Below are 21787 nucleotides of genomic sequence, written 5' to 3'. Positions count from 1 at the left end.
CCCGGGGGGCCTTGGGCAGGTCAGTTGTGGGCTTCAGTTCCTGGTCCATAAATGGTGCTGAGAACATTTCTCTGCCTTCAAGGGTGTTGAGGATGCAGTGGGGCAACAGTCCTGTATGTTATGTAGGGCATAAAGCCTGGCTGCTGGAGTCAGGTGGTCACCTGAGGATCCCTGCTTTGAAAAAATAAATATTTTAGGAGGCTTGTAGCCCTCCTGGTTGCAGAGATGTCTGGACTTTAATGACTCAAACACCAGAAAGCAAATAAAAAGAACCCCAAATTATTTTTTAAAATCTCATATTTAATCTCGTCTGACTTTTGTGGGCCTGATTCAGGACTTTTGAATGCTTAGGCTTAGCAGTACTAAGATTAATGAATGAATATGAAGCAAATGATTCATACTCCATTGGCATATAATTACCTAGTTAGATAGTGTCTGAGCACAGTCCTAGGTGATTCTGCTCTGGAAGGGTGTTTTTTCTTCTCTCTTTGTGCCATGGAATTAGTGGATGTTTATTTTTCTAGCAAGTTGACTTGCAGTCTTCTATCACAGTGTGTCACAGGGTCTCTTTAATGCCATGTCATGACCTTTATATGGTGATTTAGTGACACTGACAGTTTCACACCACATAAAGTAGTTGACAACAAATAGTTAATGCTCAGGAAGCTTTATTGAAATAAATGCCTTCCTCCAGAAAAATAGCAATCAGTGTTGAACAGTCATTTTAGTCTCATCCACCCATAGTTATTGGAATCTTTGTAAGTAATGCTATATTTGGTTCACTGGATTGTTTGGACAACACTTACTTGTTTTTCAGAGTCGCAGTAGTATTTTAATGTCAGCTACTTGACACTTTTTGTGACAGGTAAAACCTGTATGTGATGGAATGTTTTGATATTTTGTGACATTTGTTTGAGTGCACAAAGAAGTGGTAACCTTCACACAAGGGAATTGTAAACTGCATAATCCTCTCACCCTGTAGGCTCCTATAGGCATCAGTGCTATTGTTTTGACTTACCATTCTGTGATCTTAGAGTGAATGATGGTATAAAAATGTTCTGAAACATAATTGATATTGGCCAAGTGGTGCATCATCCATTGATGAATCATGTTTACCTTTAATAACATTTTACATTTTAAACTACTTAACAGGCATCAACATTACTTCAGTGTGGATCCAACAATCTCTGTTAGCTGAGTAGCTCACATAAGTATAGTTCTCAAGTGGCCCATGAGCCTCATCAGTCAATAACATTTTGGATCAAATTATTATCTCAGTTCAGCAAAAGGATCCAATTATGCAGAGTCCGATTAAAGTCAGCTTTGTAAAAGTAACTTCTGATTATTATAAATGAGAGAATAAGGGATAAATATTTTCTTTTCTGTTTATTTGATGCCTGTAAAAGCACTTCTTATAGTCAGTTTCTGCTTTGGTACACACCCTTTCTCAGGCACTCAAGTCTATCAGTAACAGCAGCAGCATAGCCAAAGCTGAAACTAAATATCGAGATGGCATATTGTGCACAGAGAAGAAGAAAGGTGGGCCTGAACATGTTTGGCATTGTTCTTGGTATGGCATGTACAAATGATGCTACTAAATGCCAGTGGGGAGCAGAAAAACACATTTAAAAATGTTGTGTGTACTATCAAGAGGATGCTCTACCATGAAAACCTGATTTTTTTTTTTATTTTAGTCAGTTTAAGAAATATTGGTGTCATCTCCATCTAAATCAAGTGATCAGTTTACTACTTCCTTTTAATCACAAAATATGTGCTTGCTAAAACTAATAAATGCACATTTCAATTCTAAATGTTCATGAGTAGTCAACAAATACTAAGAAAATTTTGACATATGTAAGCAAACAATGAAAGTAGTAATGACTATAACAGCGAGCTTCCAAGTAAGTCTGGCTATGTAGTTGTATGGAAGTTAACAAGAATAACTATGGAAATACAATAGCAATATTATCAGTCCTACCTGGGAAATCTAGCATAATTACAAGATTTGTTTGCTACACAAGTAGTCAGAAAAGGAAACTGTTGCCTCTGCTTCATGAATTGTATTCAGTTTGTAGTTTTGACTGACATATTTTGATCGAATTGGACTCCTCCTGAAAATAGATTTATAAGATCGTGTTTTCAAAATATTTAGATTAAAAGGAAAATCTGGAGGGTAAAACTATTGCAGTACACACACTGTAATGAGCTTCTGGGGGAAAGAGCCTGCCAAAACCAGAACACTGCTTTTTTTTCAGACAAAACCTTTCATCAGCATCGCAACGGTGTGTAAAAAGTATTTTGGGAAGAGGAGGGGAATCTTAAAATGAACTAAAGGCGAGCTGAAGCCATATTACTCCTTACAAGAAGGTTGTTATTTTGAATAGACATTTCCAAGTATCTCTAACATTGCCAACTCCAAGTGTTAAATCGTGAGTCAGGCGCCCAAAAAATCACCATGTGGTTTTCAAGCCAATAATAATGTTTGGGCTCTTTAATTTGTCTTTAATTTTTGAGCCATTTTTATACTCTTGGATTGCATTTCCAAACTCTTCTGCAACCATGAGGGCTAGAAATTTTTTTTCTAAAATGAAAACTGCAATTCTCACATAATTATCTGAATCCAGGATCTGGGGCTTTAAACACCAAATATCGAGACATGATAAAGTAATGAGTTGGCAATGTAGTTATTGGTCATCTAATATCTTTAGGGTAGACTGCAAAAATATATTGATGCCAGCCACTACTCCGGCAATATGCATAGAGATAATAAGTGCAAAGACGTTTGGGCTCTCAGTGAAGAAGATATGGCCAGTATGTAAATCAACCTATTTGAGTGTTTATTAAAATCTGTAATGTCCTAGTAGTGGTAAATAGGCAGAAATTTGAGTTCCAACCAAGGGCAGATTACATGCTGTTGTTTGATTATGCTGAGTTAAAACCAACTAAATACCTACTTTTTGTAAAAGCAACAGTTGATATTTTTAAGTAACTTTTATTATATCAGTGACTTAATTCAATAAAACAAAGGATGTTCTTCCTTTAAAAAAAGCAAATAGAGGAAACTGGCTTCTAAGATGTTAGCAAACTCAACCATCTTGTCAGCATTAATTAATGGAGGTTCCTGGGGAGGGTCAAAGTCTTACCAAGAGACCCTTCCATCATTGCCTGGCACAAAACAAACATGGCCAAACTGCTATATCAGAAAGCTGGTAGCTTTTATAGCAGCTGTGATATAAAGGTTAAACAAAACTATTTCTAGACCTCTGCATTTCTGTAATAACAAAACTATAAATTACTTTTAGGTACATTAGTGGATTTTAGAAAACTTACAGTGGAAAAACCCCAGTCTTCCTATGGATACTGCATGCCTGCGTCTACTAATAAAACTGTTAATAAATGAGGACCTTAGTCACTATACTGTAATAGTATGAAAGCATTTCCTGGTATGTTTATTAGGCTTTCATAGACTGTAAATGCTATCATTATGGGTCTGCTGAGAATTACTCTGGAACGTCAGGTATGAGGCACAAAGACAAATTGTCCCGTTTGTATTAGCTGAAATACTAGACATTTATTGTTTCCACTGTCAAATACTGCAGCATAATGTTGTTAAGCCCAATAACTTTTCATTACACGCTGTGTTTTGGATATGTGTGCTCTATTCTGGTATATGACACCTAAAAAAGCTGTGCGCATGTGCGCGCTCAAAACTTCTAAGGGTTTATCTTGTTGGCATTAAACTCAATACATGGTACTAATATAGAAAATAGACTGCTGAACTGCCTAATGGGCCTATCCAAGTCAAAGGACCTTCTTTGGACAGTTCCTAGTCTATGGATGTGCTATGACCTTCCTGTACTCCACAAGCAGAGCATGCTACTGATTCTGAGGGGTTGAGGAGCATACCTTTGACACTGTCTGTGGAATACGACATAATTTAGACACTTCATCTGAGGATCTCATATTGTTTTACAAAGATGTATTGGAAGTCTTCTCCAGTTTACAGAGAAGGAAACTGATGTACAGAGCAGCTAAAATATGTCTAATTCATCTAATTTGGAAAACAGAATCTAGGCCTTTGCTCTAACCACTAGATAAGTGGCCTCACTAAGCATCATGCAGTCCCCTATGGTCATTCCTTTCCCGTGGCTAGATTAATTTTGTTGGCAATCAGGATTATGGATCTGACATTGACTGGGATGTGTCAGTGAATTTATTGAGTATTTGGTGATTTTCTTTTTTACCTCAGAGCTGGTACTGTAGGGGCCATTTCTTTTTGTCTGATGAGTAACTGGAGGGAGAAATCTTCAAGGATCCATTTCCCAAAACAGGCTCCATCAACTGATTTCTAAAAGAAAACAAAGCAGTGGGGTAAACCTGAAAATAACTCAATTATTCCTGCCAAAAGGAGGAGAGGGGGAAATCTGGCAAAGAAGACTACAGTTCTCCAGAAACACGTCGGTGGTCAGTGGAGGATGATTGGTAGCATTCCTGAGAAATGGGAGCAAGAGAGCCAAATGCTTTGTGCCTACAGGTCAGGTTTGTTGCGTTTTGATTTCTGGGGGGAAGGAAGACGGGTGGTGTGCTCTGGATTTACCCCCTGTACGATAGGTATCTCCAGAGGGATCAGTTGATTGGCTGAAGATGGACAGTATTAATGTAAATAAGCTACACACATATCTTACACACCTCAGTCCTTTCAGGCCATTCTGCAATTAATTGTGGCAGTCTCTTGCTTTGTGTAGCTAATTTGGTCTTTAGTGGAAGTCTGACTTTTCCCCTGTTTGGTTGAAACTGTCAAGAGGCCAACTGCTGTACTTCTTTAGCTCTTGAGCAATCTGGAAGGCTGCTGATGTGCTTTCTGTTGTTGTTTTTATTCTTTTCCCTTCCTCCCCCATTTTATGGCTGACTCTTGTAAGCAGGGAACTTGCAAAATAAAAACCAGTGTTCAACAAAACATTCTCTCATGGGATAGACATTCTGGTTCCTTGATAACAAGGCATCCAATAACTAAGCCCACTATAGTTTCTCCTTATTAACTATCTTCAGTTACTTAAACAAATCTTGTTTGTTGAGAAATTATATTTAGTTTAATGATTTGAGATGTGGCTGAATAAGACACTCCTTGAGATCTGAACACTTTTGCAAACTTGGGGGAATTTAGTCCTTTTCCATGAAATTCTGTACAACAAACTCGATTATTTCCATTATGCTCTCCATCATGTAAAATGAAGGTGCTGAGATGGTCAAATGGTCGGAAGCTCTATGATAGGAAATAAAATGAGGTTGTCAGAGGCCTAATGAAGGTTGCTCCAACTGATGACAAGTTGAGGGAAGCTAGGCTATGTTGTTATGGGCGTATCCAGTAGAGAGCTGAAAGCTATATCAGTAGGATAACTCTTGAAATGATCATGGATGAGAGGAGACAAAGACTCAGTACATGGACTGGATATCAGCGGACCTTGGAGAGATCAATCTGCATGACAGCCTTGCATACCAGTTATGAGTTTTGAAAGATGGCTATAAAAGTTGCAGACCTGGAATAGGGAAGTGGCAAGAAAGAAGAAGAAACTGTTTTGTTTCCCATGATCTTGAATCAGTGGCTTTTCCAACATTTTCCAGACCACTTTTTAGATGTCCACTTAGGGAACCACCTCTATTCACACCAAACCCAAATCCCTCACTGCTTGGTTTCACAAACAGTTTAATGCTTGTGGATTGCAGTGAAGTTCTCCAGAAATTACAGGTCATTATTGACAGCCACTTCTCTTACTGTTTGAAGTATTTCTGGACAGAATGGTATTTGGTAATGGGACAATTTCTTCCAAAATACTGGATTGGAACACCTTGCTTTCTCTTATCTGTCACAAATAAACATTGTTTCTTTGAAAAACCTGACTATTCTAAATGGGAAACCTCATTCTGTTTCTAGTTAGATTCAGTGCTTTTTGCATATTGCTGTAAATGACTGGTTTCTAAGTATTTGGTATAAGTATTCTAAGTAATTGGTCTCTAAGTATTATGACATGTTACCTAAACATTACCTAGAAGGATGTCATGTTCTCCAGAGTTTAGAATAGAGGAATAAAATAGACTCTCCTTAGTTTTAATCCCAGCTGGGCTACTTACTTGCCTTAGCATTCCCACGGTTGCCATTAACAATGTAGTTGCACTGGTGGGAAGCATAATGAAAAAAATATATAGACAGACACATCCTCCATTTTGCCTCACTCTTACTTCCCCAAGGCATGTAATTTGATCTGTACATCCTTTATTCCAGCTACGAAATAGGGTGAAAAGCAGGAACTCAATGAAATTTGGGTTTGAATCTGAACTGAGCTTTTGTTGGTAAATGACCAAAATATCGAATGTGAATATCTTGTTTTGCTTTGTCTTTTATACAGAGCATAGCTATGTTTTCATCATTACTCTTATGTAGAGTAATCAATGTTGTGGTTTAATTTGAAAACAATATTTACGTAAGGAGTTGCGTTTTACCTGCATAATGTTAGGTGCTAATAACAATGTGTATTGTTTAAATAAGTTTAATTTACTATTATCAGTCATTCAACATGTTCTACTGGAGCAATAGGCCATAATTTTCTTTTAACTCTTGACCTAAAGGAGTATTTGGATGGATTTTTTAAATCAGTATTTCTAGGCAAATGATCTTTCCTGATTGAAGAATTCCAGAAAAGGTAATACAAGCAAATTGGTCTGTGTGCCCCAGTATGTAAGTCTTAGAAGGCTGAACTTTCCCCTTTTCTTAAGGGGAAAAGATTGGTTTAAAAAAAACACACTCAAGGGATATGTGGAATAGGGATGAAAACTGAGACTACTGTCAAAGTAGGTCAAAGAGCTGACCTGCCAAAGTTGACTGTTTTTCTTTATGATTCCACTCTGTTTAAAAAAAATCACTATAGACATTAGGATTATCAATGGACAGTAATGTCTAAACACAGTAAACACTTGAAAAATGAGCTGCGTTTGAATTTGAACACATTAAGCTAGCCTGTGTAGTCCCCAGCACATTCTGTTCAATAAACTGCTTCTTGAGGTGGGAAAATGTTTTCAAACACAGCTCGTTTGCTTTACTATGGTACCATCATATCTCTATGACTTCAAGCATAGTTTTTTGTTTTTTTTTTAATAAAACCAGCTCAGATCTTCCTTGTCCAGTTTGTCTCTGTGCAAACCACTGGGCTCTAGCCAAATGCCATTGAAACTGCTGTCACACACTGCACAAAAGGAATATATGCTACATGAGGAGAATGCAAAGGGAAATTATTGAAATGGCTCAAACATAAGGCAGCTGCGAGAAGGACTTCTTTGGTTTAAAGTGAATAAATGTTTTTGAATCTTTGACTTGTCAAATACAACATACTTTCCATAGTGTCTGAATTATATTTCAGTGTGCAGTCTCACTCCACCAAGAATGGCACTGAAAGAAAGTGGAGACAAATAGATTCTTCCTTGGCCTTTGTAGTGATAAAGTGGTCAGTTGAGACAAATTCAAAAGAATAAATAAAATAGACTCTCTGACTATTTATTGTTGTGGCACTTAAAACTATCAGAATCTAGTGATGAATTTAATTATCTTTAGCTGTCCATTAGTATGTAGCATAAATAACAATTTCAGATCAGTTGTGTAGTGGTTGAGATTGTAGTGGTCTTTGACAGATGTTAGTTGTCTTTAAGGAGATGGATCCTTGAAGATTTCTTTTTACATTTATAAAAACAAAATGTATAACGAATTGCTTCACGTTTCAATCATTTCTATTGACAGTTCTTCAGAGCAAGATGGTTTTATACCAGATTGTGAGCTAATTGTTCCTAATTGGCCAAATGGTGCTAAACCAAATGAAAAGAGCACACATATATTGTGCATTTACTTTTTGAGTGCCCCCCTCCTCTGTGCACAGACCCTGCCTTTGCAGACACCAGATCATGTATAATGGAGTAACACACCATGCTGTCAGATTGAGCGTGGTATCCCAGAGTAATGATTGACATATGAATGTCAGTTACCTGTATATTGTCACTCTAATGTTACTTTCAGATTCAGTAGTGCATTTTGAAGCAGAACACTTAATTGCAGAATATTTGCAACTCCTGTTTCAGACTAGCTGTTTTATTCTGTTATTGGTAATTAGTAATTAGTTCAATGGTAGAATAAAATTCCATTGCAGCAGTAAAAGGCTTTTGCTATCACTTCAACCTTGATAGCTTTCATCTTGCTCACTAAAGTTGTCATATCTTTATTTTGGTTAACCTTTTCCCATCAAGTCCTCCCCACAAACTGGAGAATGATTTTGTGCTGTGCAGTGAAGATGAGCTTCATGTTTCCCTTTATATTTGAGTTAAACTAGGAAGTGTGCTTCTGGGTGGCCTTTCAGTTTGTAGTGCTTGCTGTGGCATCTGGCTTCAAGTATCTTCTCATTCTGGTCCCACTGTTGGAGGAAAAGATTGGGCCAGTCCATGGAAGCTAATGTGGTAATACATCAGACAGGGAGTTGAGAACCCCGGAGTTCTAATGCCAGCTCCATCATAGACTTCTGACCATGCACAATCAATTTTTCATGTGTCTGCTGACTTTTGGACATCCATCTTCAGACACCTTTGGCTACCTAATTTCTCAATGGCATCTTATTCAGCATCTCTGCTCCCTGCATATATGTAGTCTTATCTGCTGCATTTAGTGACAAAAATAAGATTTTTTTCCGTCACTGTCATTAAAAACTAGCTTCCAGTCAAGGTGGCAGATCTATGATGGGATAACTAGTGGAATGGTGACATCACAAGAGACTAAAAACTAAGAAATTGAGAGAGGAAGAAGCAGTAGTCTGGTTTAAAACTTTTTGTTTAACTTCAGTGACTAACGTTGGAGAAATTAAAAGAAAAAAAGCAGATGGTTATTGGCAAAGTTACAGAAATACATAGCAATGAAAGATACAAAACACTAACCTAGTCAGATAGTACAAAATCTTTTTTACATAGAATTAAGCCTTTTTAAAATAAATCTTTAATTCCCATATGGCAGAATGAAAGTTCGCTCTCCTGGTCTAAAATTGTCAGCTACCTGGGAGTTCTGTCCTTTTGTCCCAAGAAAAGTGTCTGCTGTAACTCAGACAAGCCCTTCCTCCTCTTTCCCCTCCCCCATATACGGAAGAATTTTCTTAATTCCATTAAAAGTCTGTCTATATTATTTTATTTTATATAAAACCCAAAACTTACTAGTAGTTATAAAAATATAGACCAGAACCCAGCCCTAAAATGCTTACAGTTGAGGGAAGCCCAACTGATGTCATCTACTGAAACCAGTTTTATTATCTGTGCCTCATTTTGTCTATACCTGTGTGGGGTGGGAATCTCCTGTCTTAGTACACACTTCCAGTATCTGTTGTATATCACTGTAAAATCTCCAAATAAACATGATTAAAGTATATGTGGTCAATCTCAGCTGGAAGGTTACAAAGCCGTAATAACTTAGATGATTGATATATATCAAGATCATACTAGCCCTTAATATCGCAATTAATGCATCTTGCTATAGCTGTGTGTCAGATTGGAATTCATTGCTTACCAAAATTGTTGTTATGCATCCTGAAAGCAATATCTCAACTTCTGTCTTTCCGACTATCTGGAACTCCCTTCCCTTACACTACTTGCCTGATGAAAGTCACATTCCTTAACTGAGTTGTTTTTCAAGGCTCTCAGCCACACACCTCAGTTCTGTATGGAAACAAGTATTGATTCCTTATTTTCATATCCTGTGCTTTAATAATTGTCCTGTAACTTTAATTCAAAGCCCTTAAACGTTTTATTCATAAGAAGCTAGTGGTCTGGATCCTGTTTAATTGTTATCTGAAATTATTTTGAGCAAATGAAATAAATCTATATTCCCCCCCCCGAGCTGTTTGGGTATATCTATATAGCAAAGTACAACCTGTGGCTAGCCCCTGCCAGCCGACTCAGACTCATGAGGCAATTTGACTGCTGTGTAGACTTCCGGGCTCGTGCCCAAGCTCAAGCCCAGGATCTAGGACCCTGCATGGTGGGAGCATCCCAGAGCTTGGGTTCCAGCCATAGCCCAGAAGTCTACACAGGAATGAAACCACCCGCAGCCTGAGTCCCACAAGCCCAAGTTAGCTGACACAGGCCAGCCACAGGATTTTCCTTGCTGTGTAGACATATTCTTTGTGCCCGAAGGAGTAATTTTAGAGAGCCAAAACACTTTGAAAGCTAGATCTATTGATTTGGCCTCTTAAATGGATCTTAGAGAAACATAAAAAGCCCATCTAAATTTTTAAAAACAAATGCAAGTAATAAAAGTACTAGATTAATGGCTCACACCAATTCTATGCTTCAAGGTTTGGAAGGCACAGTGATAAATATTTCTTTTGTCTGTCTGTTTCATTGCCCTGCTTGCAAGAGCAGAACAAATAACATAACATCTTTGAAAACATCCACTCAGTGTGCAGCGGCAGTCAAAATAAGCTAACAGAATATTGAGAATCATTAAGAAAGGTATGGATAAGACAGAAAATATCGTATTGCCTTTATGTAAATTCATGGTACTCCCACATCTTGAATACTTCATGCATATCTGGTCACCCCATCTCAAAAATATATATATTGTAATCGGAAAAGGTACAGAAGAGGGCAACAAAAATTATTAGGGGTGTAGAACTGCTTCCATATGAGGAGAGATTAAGACTGGGACTTTTCAGTTTGGAAAGGAGATGACTAAGGGGGGGATATGATAGAGGTCTATAAAATCAAATCCAGTGTGGAGAAAATAAATAAGGAAGTATTGTTTATTCCTCTCATAACAAGAACAAGGGGTCACCAAATGAAATTAATAGGGAGCAGGTTTAAAGCAAACAAAAGGAAATATTTCTTCACACGACGCACAATCAACCTGTGAAACTCTTTTAACAGAGGATGTTGTGAACGCCAAGAACCAGATAAGTTCATGGAGGATAGGCCCATCAATGGCTATTAGCCAGGATGGGCAGGAATACAAAACCATGCTTTGAAGTGTCCCTTGCCTTTGTTTGCTGGAAGCTGGGAATGGGCAATGGGATGGGATCACATGATGATTACCTGTTATGTTCAGTCCCTCTGAAGCACCTGGCATTGGCTACTGTCAAAAGACAGGATACTGGGCTACATGGACCATTGATCTGACCCATGATAGCCATTCTTATGTTCTTAAGACTGGGTGTCTCCGAGGGAATCAAGATTGGGAAACAGTGCTTTCATCTTTAGATAGTGGCATAGCAAATAGATTCAAGCCCATGCAGATCAGCCTGTCATTACCCCTGCCAGGCGAGGGGGAGGTATAGCTGAGCAGAACCAGAGCCTATTGCAGTGGAAATGATGGCAGTAGCATTTCAGACGTGGCTCTGCTTCAACCTGTGCTGGAGTCTTTCCTGACCCTACCTGTCCCGCATCCCTGACTGCTGCAGAAATTCCTCCAGCAATCTTGCTAATTTGAATGTGTCAAAAGAAAATGGATAAGGTCCTTCCCTGAACATCTGGAACTGGAATAACTTCCCTGGAATTGAGTTCAGGGATGGATAAGGGATATATCTCTTGAGATTGGGAGGAAGTGTACTCTAATTCACTAAATGGTGGAAGGTGAGTGGACTTGGGACTCCCTAAAAGGTGTTTTGACAAGTTGGATGGCCAGTTGGCATTGTATCTCCCTGTGGCTACCTCAGAAGGTATGTTGAACTTTTGGGGGCTTTCCTCAAAGCAGCTGGAGAAAAACTTTGTAGTATTAAAATTAATTAGCATATTTGTTTAATAAGTAAAAGAAGCAGTTAGGGGCAAAAAAGGCATCCTTTAAAAACTGGAAGTTAAATCCTATTGAGGAAAATAGAAAGGAGCATAAACTCTGGCAAGTGAAGTGTAAAAATATAATTGGGAAGACCAAAAAAGAATTTGAAGAACAGTTATCCAAAATAACAGCAAAAATATTTTTTAGTACATTAGAAGCAGGAAGCCTGCCAAACAACCAGCGAAGCCACTGGACGATTGAGATCCTAAAGGAGCACTCAAGGAAGATAAGGCTATTTTGAAGAAACTAAATTAGTTCTTTGCATCAGTCTTCATGATTGAGGCTGTGAGGGAGATTCCCAAACCTGAGCCTTTTTTTTTCCCTTTAGGTGACAAATCTAAGTAACTGTCCCAGATTAAGGTGTCGTTAGAGGAGGTTTTGGAACAAATCGATAAATTAAACAGTAATAAGTCACTAGAATCAGATGGTATCTATCCAAGAATTGTGAAGTGTGAAATTCCAGAACTGCTAACTGTGGTATGTAACCTATCATTTAAATCAGCTTCTGTACCAGATGACTGGAGGATAGCTAATGTAACCCCAATTTTTTAAAAAGGCTCCAGAGGTGATCCTGGCAATTATAGGCCAATAAGCTTAACTTCTGTACCAGGCAAATCGGTTGAAACTGTAGTAAAGAACAGAATTATCAGACACATAGTTGCATACGATATGTTGGGGAAGAGTCAACCTGGTTTTTGTAGCAGAAAATCATGCCTCATAAATCTGCTAGAATTCTTTGAGGGATCAACAAACATGTGGACAAGGGTGATCCAGTGGGTACAGTGTACTTAGATTTTCAGAAAGCCTTTGACAAGCTCCCTCACCAAAGGCTCTTAGGCAAAGTAAGTGGTCATGGGATAAGAGGGAAGATCCTCTCCTGGATCAGTAACTGGTTAAAAGATAGGAAACAAAGGGCTGGAACAAATGGTCAGTTTTCAGAGGTAAATAGTGGTGTCCTCCAGGGGTCTGTACTGGGACCAGTACTGTTCAACATATTCATAAATTATCTGGAAAACGGGGTAAAGAGTGAGATAGCAAAATTTGCATATGATACAAAATTACTCACAATAGTTAAGTCCAAAGCAGACTCTGAAGAGTTACAAAGGGATCTCACAAAACTGGGTGACTGGGCAACAAAATGGCTGATGAAATTCAATGTTGATAAATGTAAAGTAATGCACATTGGAAAACATAATCCTAACCAAACATACAAAATGATGGGGTCTAAATTAGCTGTTACGACTCAAGAAAGAGATCTTGGAGTCATTGTGGATAAGTCTCTGAAAACATCCACTCAATGTGCAGTGGCAGTCAAAAAAGCTAGCAGAAGGTTGGGAGTCATTAGGAAAGGGATAGATAACAAGACAGAAAATATCATATTGTCTCTTTATAAATCCATGGTATGCCCACATCTTGAATACTGCATGCGGATCTGGTCATCTCATCTAAAAAATTCCATATGAGGAAAGATTAATAAGACTGGGACTTCAGTTTGGAAAAGCAACAACTGAGGGGGGATATGATAGAGGTCTATAAAATCATGACTGGTGTGGAGAAAGTAAATAAGAAAGTTTTATTTAGTCCTTCTCATAACACAAAAACTAGGGGTCACTGAATGAAATTAATAGGGAGCAGGTTTGGAACAACCAAAGGAAAGTATTTCTTCACACAATACACAGTCAATCTGTGGAACTCTGTGCCAGAGAATGTTGTGAAGGCCAAGACCATAACGAGGTTCAAAAAAGAACTAGATAAACTAATGGAGGATAGGTCTATCAATGGCTATTAGGCAGATAGGCAGGGATTGCTGTTTGCCAGAGACTGGGAATGGCCAACAAGATGGATCACTTTATGATTGCCTGTTCTTTCATTCCCTCTGAAGCACATGGCATTGGCCACTTTTGGAAGACAGGATATTGGGCTAGATGTCTGACCAGTATGACCGTTCTTATGCTCTTAAGAGTTCTTCGGATTTTCTTCTGTACGTTTAAGAAAAATTAGCTCCTCTGCTATCTCCAGAATTTCCTGTTCTATTTATACCTATATATTCTCTGAAAGAACTTGAATAAAAATTTCCTTCACTTTTTGAGTCTGCTAAAAGAATAGTACATTAGGTTGCTTCACTCCTCAAGGTAACAGTCCACAAAACATGCTGCTGCAATATAGAGGGCTCAGGGAAACTACCCTCTTCTTTCCTCTCGAGAAGCATTTTCCCCCTCTACCTACCCCCAATTCCCATGTTATAGCTGGACTTTTAGAATGCACAAGATATCATCCAAAAATGAACTGGAAAATACAATTCTTTAGTACATGAGAATCCTGATAATTTATGAAAAAATTATTTTTGCATAAAGCGACATGAATTCTTAAAGATTACAAGCCGTGAAATGTGTAATGACATCAGGATGCAGTGCAATTGCGTCCCCGGTTTGTGATCACATTATGATCCAATTGCCTAAATGGATAACTTTCTATTTGTAACAGTAGAGTTGTTTTTTGAAACAACAGATGTTCAGGTGGGGCAGTAACTGATCTATAGAGGTACTTCAGGATATGCATATTGCAAGATGTACAATAAGCCCTCTGCACTGAAGACCATTGTAACATAGAATGTTATGTAGAGAAGTTCATTTTTCAGATGTCACTCTAGATTTTTGTATCTGTTTTGGTAAGTGGTATGTTTATTTTTAAAAAAGCAATTCCATAAAAGTGTGTAAATCTGGTTTTTGGTAAATTTGATATTTTAGGCATGAAAATGGACCCATTGATGTCATAGTGTTCACAGGGTTGTCCCCGTTCATCTTAAAAACATTTGTAGAAAACTGTAGAAAACATTTTAGATGAAACCACTGTATTTATTTAAATGTACAAATTTGGATAATTAGGTTTCCTTTCCCCCATATTTTATTTACAATATCAGACCAACTATTTAAATACCTAGCTTTTTAAACTTTACTTTTGCCCATGTCCTCTTTTGTTACTCAGTAAACCAGACTTTCCCTTTCTTTAGCCAATAAAATATTTTGATTCTTAGGCACAAAACATCCTGTTCCTCTTTTCTGTAGTCTGACTGTCTCTGTGCTAGTTGCAACTTCCACTCTCCTTGGAGTCAAGCAGGTCACTTTGTGTCCAGATCTAATGACCTGAATCTGAACTGTGATTTAAGCAAAGCACCATTAGGCTTGGATGATATTATATTTTGATAGTTCTGTTTTGTAAGATTTCCCCTTATGAAATAGGTTAATCTTGAGTCAGTCAGCTGTTTTATCCGCTAATTCCCTTTCCCACCCAACTATTTGTTCAGAAAAAGCTGTATGTTGTAATGTCTTGAGTGTCATAACAGTATGAGTATTAACTGCTATTAAAGAGCAGTAAAAATGCTTTTTAAACAAAACTGATAACTAAACAACTGATTCAATTTGCATTAGAGTTCAAACTTCCTGTTAAGTTTGTCCAGTCTGTGTGCATGAGAAGCTTTCCAAATTCTTCAGCATTGCATCTCTACTGCAGAATCTAATCTCACTGAACTATTATGTTCATATCAGTTACTGTAAAGTCACTTCTGACAAGAGTGGGTGGCCTAGTTTAGTGGTATCTCTGGAATACATGTAGCATAACTAAAGGAAAGGCCCATCATGAGTTCCTACCCTTCCCTAGATTGACTGCTACTATAAAAGGGAAGGAGGTTGGTATTATAACCTCCATATTAGCTCTCTTCAACTTCATTTAACTAACTCCTCTTCCTTGCTTGACTCAGCTCCATCACCATATAAGCACAGAACAACACCAATCCTATCCAGCCTGTCTTTCTTTGCACATGTGACTTTAGTCCGCTGAGAAACTGAAACAGAAACTGAAAGCCCAGAACTTTCAAGAAGCAAGAGCTGGTAGTTAGGCTGGACAAACTAGATCCATTAATTCATTTTTATGAGATTATAAATGTAGGTTTAGCATGTTTGTGATAAGATTTAATTGTAACTGTTGTTTTTTAAACGAGAGAGAAATTAAGTATTTTATTGATGATTTAAAAAAAAAAAAATGATTTTTATCCACCCTGAGTAGTTATGAGCAATTAACTGTCAATACGTTTGTTAATTGCGTAATCCAAATAATTAATTGGCAGGACACTGAATGAAAATTGTGACCGTTATTTCCCTCAGCAGCAGCCCTGAGTGGGCTTCCCCATTCTTTCAAAACTAGTCCAGGAATTCATGCTATTCTTTCCCTGTTCTAACTCACCTGCTCTACCACATATGGGCTACTCTTCATCTGAGGACTGGAAGGGACTTCCTTCTGAGTTATCAGTACTGTTCCTGAAATTAGCTGGCATAATTGGATATAGAAGAATGCCAGTTTCAGATATACTCACACTATATAAAGGGGGAAAAGGACTTATTCCATCATTCTTCGAGCCTGGAGCAGAGATCAGAATCTGGCCTCAAATGTGAAACGGCCACTAGTTTGTCCATGAGCTAGCCAGTTAATACAGCTTTTAATTTAATGCTTTACGGACCGTCTCCATTGCACATAAACCTGTGTGTCACTTTTGGTAATAAGGACACATCTTTTAAGTCCTTTGCCTTTTGAAAGACTGCAAAATCTCTCCACTCACATGACAAATTTTAATAAGTGTACAAAATGCAAATAAGTTCTCTCACTTGTGTAATGTAACAGTTGTCCAACAAACAGGGAGGAGAATGCTCATCCCTGCTCAGAGAAAGCTGAACTTTCCAGTTACTCTTACTTAAAACGTTTTGGTACGTTTTTTGTTAATGTTCTTAGTATAAAATATAAAAGTATGTACAAACTTTTTAAGATTGTGTCCACCCTTTATTTTATCAGGCATTTTTGTCCATTTTGCTGAGTATTTTTTCCAGACTCTGCAAATAAAGCAGACAGGGCATCTGAAGGGAGAACTGCAGAAGGAATATTTGTAATAAGGTAGCTGGACAGTATAAAGTCCTCATGAGAGTTGGGAGAGCAAAGACCTCATCATATTTCTTTCAATTCCCTATTTCCTCCTAACTGACTTCCTATTCTTGTGGTAAATAACTTTCTGTTACAGATGGATGGACTAGGCTCCCATTGGAGTCCGTAAATAAAGTTTCTTAATTGACCAGGGGGCTGATTGGCTTGCTGTTGGAAATAATGGAGAGCTCACCCCTGTTTCTAATAGTCTGTGCATGATTGACAGGGCTGCAAAGGGAAAGAAAGCAAACCAGATAGAAAGATTCAGACTGTGAAACTGAGATCTAGATCAATTGTGAACATCCTACAGTTTGGTATTTGGCTTGGGTTTTTTGGTAAAAACACTTGGATCCAGAGTTTCTCATATACTAGTGCAGTACACAGCCCGAGCCCAATAAAGATAATGTTAGATACGAGACAGGAAGGGCAAAAAGTTGTTGAGCATAGCACTCATGTTAACTATTGCCCATGAATACATGATTCCTATTACTAGAAATCTTAAGTCATACTTTTTTTTTTTTAATAAAAAGGAAGAAAAACTTATGGCACCTTTTATAACGGAGCTTATGAAGATAACATGCAGTTAACTGTGTGTCATTGAGGAATCCAGTTTAAAAAAACCAAACAAAACCCAGAGGATTGAACCAGCCAAATTCAATCCTATAAATATCTCCTATAAATATTCCCACAGAGTTGGAATTTAAAAAGAGAAGGAAGACTGTTTGTCCAGCATAAACATGGAGCTGGACAGTTGCCATTCATTGTCTTTTATTTTAAGTATTGTATTCAATCAAGGTATAGTAAAGGACTGACTGCCAATTAAATTATGACATTGTCTGTGAAAAGAACAGTTGAAAGGAAAGAAATGGTAGAAAGCAGTCAGCTAACGTAAATCTGTTCTTAGGCTGTTTTTCATCATAGTGTTACAATAGTAATATCTAGTAAGTTGAAAGATGGTTTCTATCCTAAACTCAATCTTTAATTGGTAATAACTTCAGCCAAAATATTCCTTTTGTGCTGAAAACTCCATGCTTGGTCTTGGTTTGTGGCTTGTGGACTAATTATGTGAGTCATAGTGATTTGAGAGACCAGGTCCTGGAGCAGCTCAAGAATGAGGAACTATTTGTATTTGTATTACAATAACATCTGCCAAGTCAAGATCAGGGGTAGATGCTGTGCACACAGACAAGTAGACTCAGTCCTGCCCTCAGAGACCTTGCAGTCTTGAGGGCCTGATCCCCACTTCCACTGGTTGTTTTCCCCTCTTGAGTGAATATTGGATTGGGCCTTGAAAGAGAATGTCATGGTGTAAACAAGTGACTTCCTCCCAGATGCCCCCTCAGGGAGGCTCTGCAAGTGGCCCTTCACTTCAGTTGCCCTTTTGCCTTTTGAACCCAAAGGACTCCACTTCGGTCTCTTCCTTAAACTGGCCCCCAGGAGGGGCATTGTTTATTATGAAAGCCTTGTGAAAACAGTCTGTAACAAAAGTCCCAGAACATATAGTCCTTGTTCTCAATATTCCTCATTGTCTTCTCTCACAGGTAGGCTCCTTATCCATTGTCCTCCATCCCTGTTCCAGGACTGCCAGCCCTTTGTTCTTGGGTGCAACTCTGCTCTTCCCAGCAGAAACTTCAACATCCTCTCTGCTAGGCGCATCCTTGTCAGGGGAGTATCCCTCACTCCCTCAATCCTCTTCCTCAGGAGCCAGCTCTAAGGCACAGAGACCTCATCTGGTAGGCTCCTCCACTACTCCCCTTTTCTTCAACCCTCTCTGGCCCTTGACTCTGGCTTACAACCTGCAGGCATCTTCCTCTGCTACCTCTCCAGCCCTGGATCTCTAGCTTGGAGATGCCAGCCAGCAAACCCCTCTTTCTGCTCTCCTGCCTTCAATCTTCTCCTAGGAACTACCTTTTGTTTCTAGCAGCTCTCCTTTCCTGCCCTTTTCCTGACTGAACAGTTAAAGCCCCCAGGTGCTGCTCCGCCCTTTAATTGGCTAGCTGGGAGCATCTGGACTGGAACAGGCACTCTGAGTCCAGTTTCATTTAATGGGCCAGCTACCCTGTTACGCATGGCTAGAATTGACAGCTAATGAAGAATTTCTGTAAGCTTAATAGTTACCACTAAAATCCAAGGTTCAAACAATTCTTATTCCATTCGGTAGACGGCAGTAGTTAACATGTATATCCCTTTCTACTGTAATGAACTGGCTAGTATGGGATATCATCAGTCTGCAATCTTATGTATCTTCTCTCTACATGTTTGTATTCTTAAATTGAAAAATAAAATTACTATTTGTAAAAGTGCTAGAGTCCTATGACCTTTCAAATTTCCACTTTTTTTTTTAAACTTCCTCCATACATGCATTCTGTTTAGCACCTGACTACTAGATCAGTTGTCTTACTTTGACATCTTATTTTCCCTTACACTGAAGATTTTTTCATTGTCAATATATGACACATCTCTGCATTGATTTCTGTGGTTGAGAATCTACTGCATGACTTAGTTCTTTCTTCTCCAATACCAAGTGGACTGCAATTTAGTCAGTAGTTTATGGTATCCCATTTTAACAGAGAAAATATTCCCTATAGCTAAACTATCTCTGTCCTTATCCAATAGAGCCTTAAAAATCAGCACTTTATCAAGTCACTGCTTGAAAGAGTAATTCTTTTATTTATGGGAACAGAGATTAAAATACTACTCTCCCCCTCTTTTTCCCCCCTGGTAGTCCTATATAATTTTGTTGGTTCAGTTTCAGATTAAATGAGCTGCAGGAGCAGAGTAGTCCTTTGCAGAATATTGGTGACTGCAAGACTGAATTTTTTTATGTTATGACAGTGACAGTAGGCAAGTTGTAATGCTGAACTGTGACTTGACAGCTAGTATCAGGCTGTTAATTTAAATCTATAAATGGTGTGCTTGTAGCTCTGCTTTTGATGGTAAAAGTGAAATAGTGTGAATTGTTATGGAAAATATCTTGCTTCTGTTGAAATTGAAACACAGAATATCATGGGAGAATTTAGTAAGGGTCCTATAAAAGAAAAGACTTTGAATTAAAACTAGAATGTGTATCAGAAAATGAAAAAAATATTTCTTCAAACATATTGATGGATTTATAAAATCTTTAAATTTTATTTTTAATACAGTTCGCTTCAGTCACCACTCACCAGAGAAAAATAAATTAATCACTCAGAATGGTTACAAAATTTAGATTTTGATTCCCTTCATCCTCATCTCTGTATTCTGAAAACTTTCACACGGAGGAAGCTATCCATAGCAGTGGAACAGGATTAAGCATGCTCAGTTAATAAAGTTCTAATAATTTTTTCAACTAGGGCAAATAATAAGATCATAGTGCAGTTTTATTACCAGACAAGTTTTAATTGGGGCAATGTAGAAAATATTTGAAAGCCTTTATGAGAATCTGATCTGTGTATTTAAAAAAAATAAAAATTGTCATGCCTCTGAACATGGCCAGAATTTTAAAGTTACTGGTAATGCTAGAAACAGTGTTAATTGAAATGTACGTTCTGTTCCCACTCTATTAAATATATATTCTGTTGCCACTGATATTTTCCCCATCTATTATATCTCCTCTTTTTCCCCAAATTTTTAATAGGTAGCTCTGTGGAAAAGATAATGCTTTTAGTTTCTCATTAAACACTTAAGATTATGCTTTTTCCATCTGCTGCTGCAGTATACATGAGTGTGCTTCTCTAAGTCTGTTTTTTAAGGAAAAAACCTTGACAAAAATGTCTTGTCAGATTTTGTTGGTGCAGACTAAAGAGCATCACTGTACTGGCAATGAGTGGAAAATTCTGGGATAAATCCTTTGTCTTCCCTGCTTTGATAGGAAAGTTAGTGCTCTAGTTACTGGTCTTGGGATATATCAATATTCTCCGGTTACATGTTTTTTTTTGCCAAAGTTCTGAATTCAATTCCTATTTAAGCAACACTTGAAGTGACAATAATGAGGATTTTTGCAGACAAACCATTCATTAAGGTAAATATACCATTGAAGTCCTGTTGATTTCAATATGGAATTATGTTAATGAGTACAGCAGAAACTTTAAACTCCAGAATGGACGTAAGCTTATGCTTTTGAAAATTGCACTGTAATATGGTTCTTTATTGCATTTATTTTATTCACAGGCTGTTACAGCATGACCTTGTACTGACCCATTTGAAAGAAGCAAGACTTCACCAGCCTTTACCCATGTGCATCCTTTTCTTGAAGTTTGATCCTCGGCCAGTTTCAAAAAATGCATACAGGTAATCATAGTTGTGGTTAAAGCAAAAATGCTTTTCTTTACAACCTTAGTTTGATACTTTTAGTTTAGCCCTGGGCAGTAATGCCCAGTCTCAGATCGAAGTCTTGTGCTTCAAATTGTGCTGGTATAATACTCTATGACTTTATTTTATGGTGGTACATTTCTCTTAAATGAAAATAGTCAGTCTACCCTTAGGTGCATTTGGATCAGTTTCCGTAGCCAACAAAATGCAAGGGAGTGATGTAGGTTGTACCCCATCTGACCACATTTGACTTTCCTAACCCAGTGGATCAGGTACCCATTTGCAGCTGTGTTAATTGCAGACAGCCTTTCTGTCTGAGATCGAGCAAGATTCCAACCCACAACTTCTAGGGGTATAACTGAGCACCTGAACCACTTGGCCACCATGCCTCACTAACATTGTATTACTATTATTTTATTTATGTGTACTGTATTGGTTCTATTTGACACTAAATGTTGCATATCATTCCTGGAAGCACAAGAATCTATATTGATCTATTTACTGTCTGTGGAGTCAGATATTGGACAAATACTTTTTAACCTTGTATTAATTTATGTCTCTGCCCTTTTTGTGTTGAAAAGAAAATGACCATAGCTCTGTTGTTACAAAGGAATTGAGAATTAAAAAATTAATTATCCATCTGGTGCCCTGTGTTCATCTTTCGTACATTTGAATCTTTAAAAG

The 21787-nt window shown here is 37.9% G+C and overlaps 1 protein-coding gene across 3 annotated transcripts in view; it reads left to right on the top strand.

Moving 5' to 3' along the window:
* The window catches only part of TANGO2 (transport and golgi organization 2 homolog), a 69495-nt gene that overhangs the window by 504 nt on the left and 47204 nt on the right, over positions 1–21787 (top strand). The window contains exons 2-3 of one of the 3 annotated variants that reach the window (XM_067539850.1): positions 18355–18546; positions 20963–21082. In XM_067539850.1, the coding sequence (XP_067395951.1) occupies positions 21027–21082 (56 nt within the window). In that variant the 5' untranslated portion in view covers positions 18355–18546; positions 20963–21026. The remainder of the gene's footprint in view (positions 1–18354; positions 18547–20962; positions 21083–21787) is intronic. The other 2 variants (XM_067539851.1, XM_067539849.1) reach the window with 2 other exon arrangements.

The sequence above is a fragment of the Emydura macquarii genome, unplaced genomic scaffold (assembly GCF_026122565.2).
Source record: "Emydura macquarii macquarii isolate MOO-44397 ecotype Brisbane River unplaced genomic scaffold, CSIRO-AGI_Emac_v2 contig_554, whole genome shotgun sequence".
Classification (NCBI taxonomy): domain Eukaryota; kingdom Metazoa; phylum Chordata; order Testudines; family Chelidae; genus Emydura; species Emydura macquarii.
The sequence above is the reverse complement of the archived record's forward strand: the minus strand, read 5'-3'. Positions and strand labels throughout refer to the sequence as shown.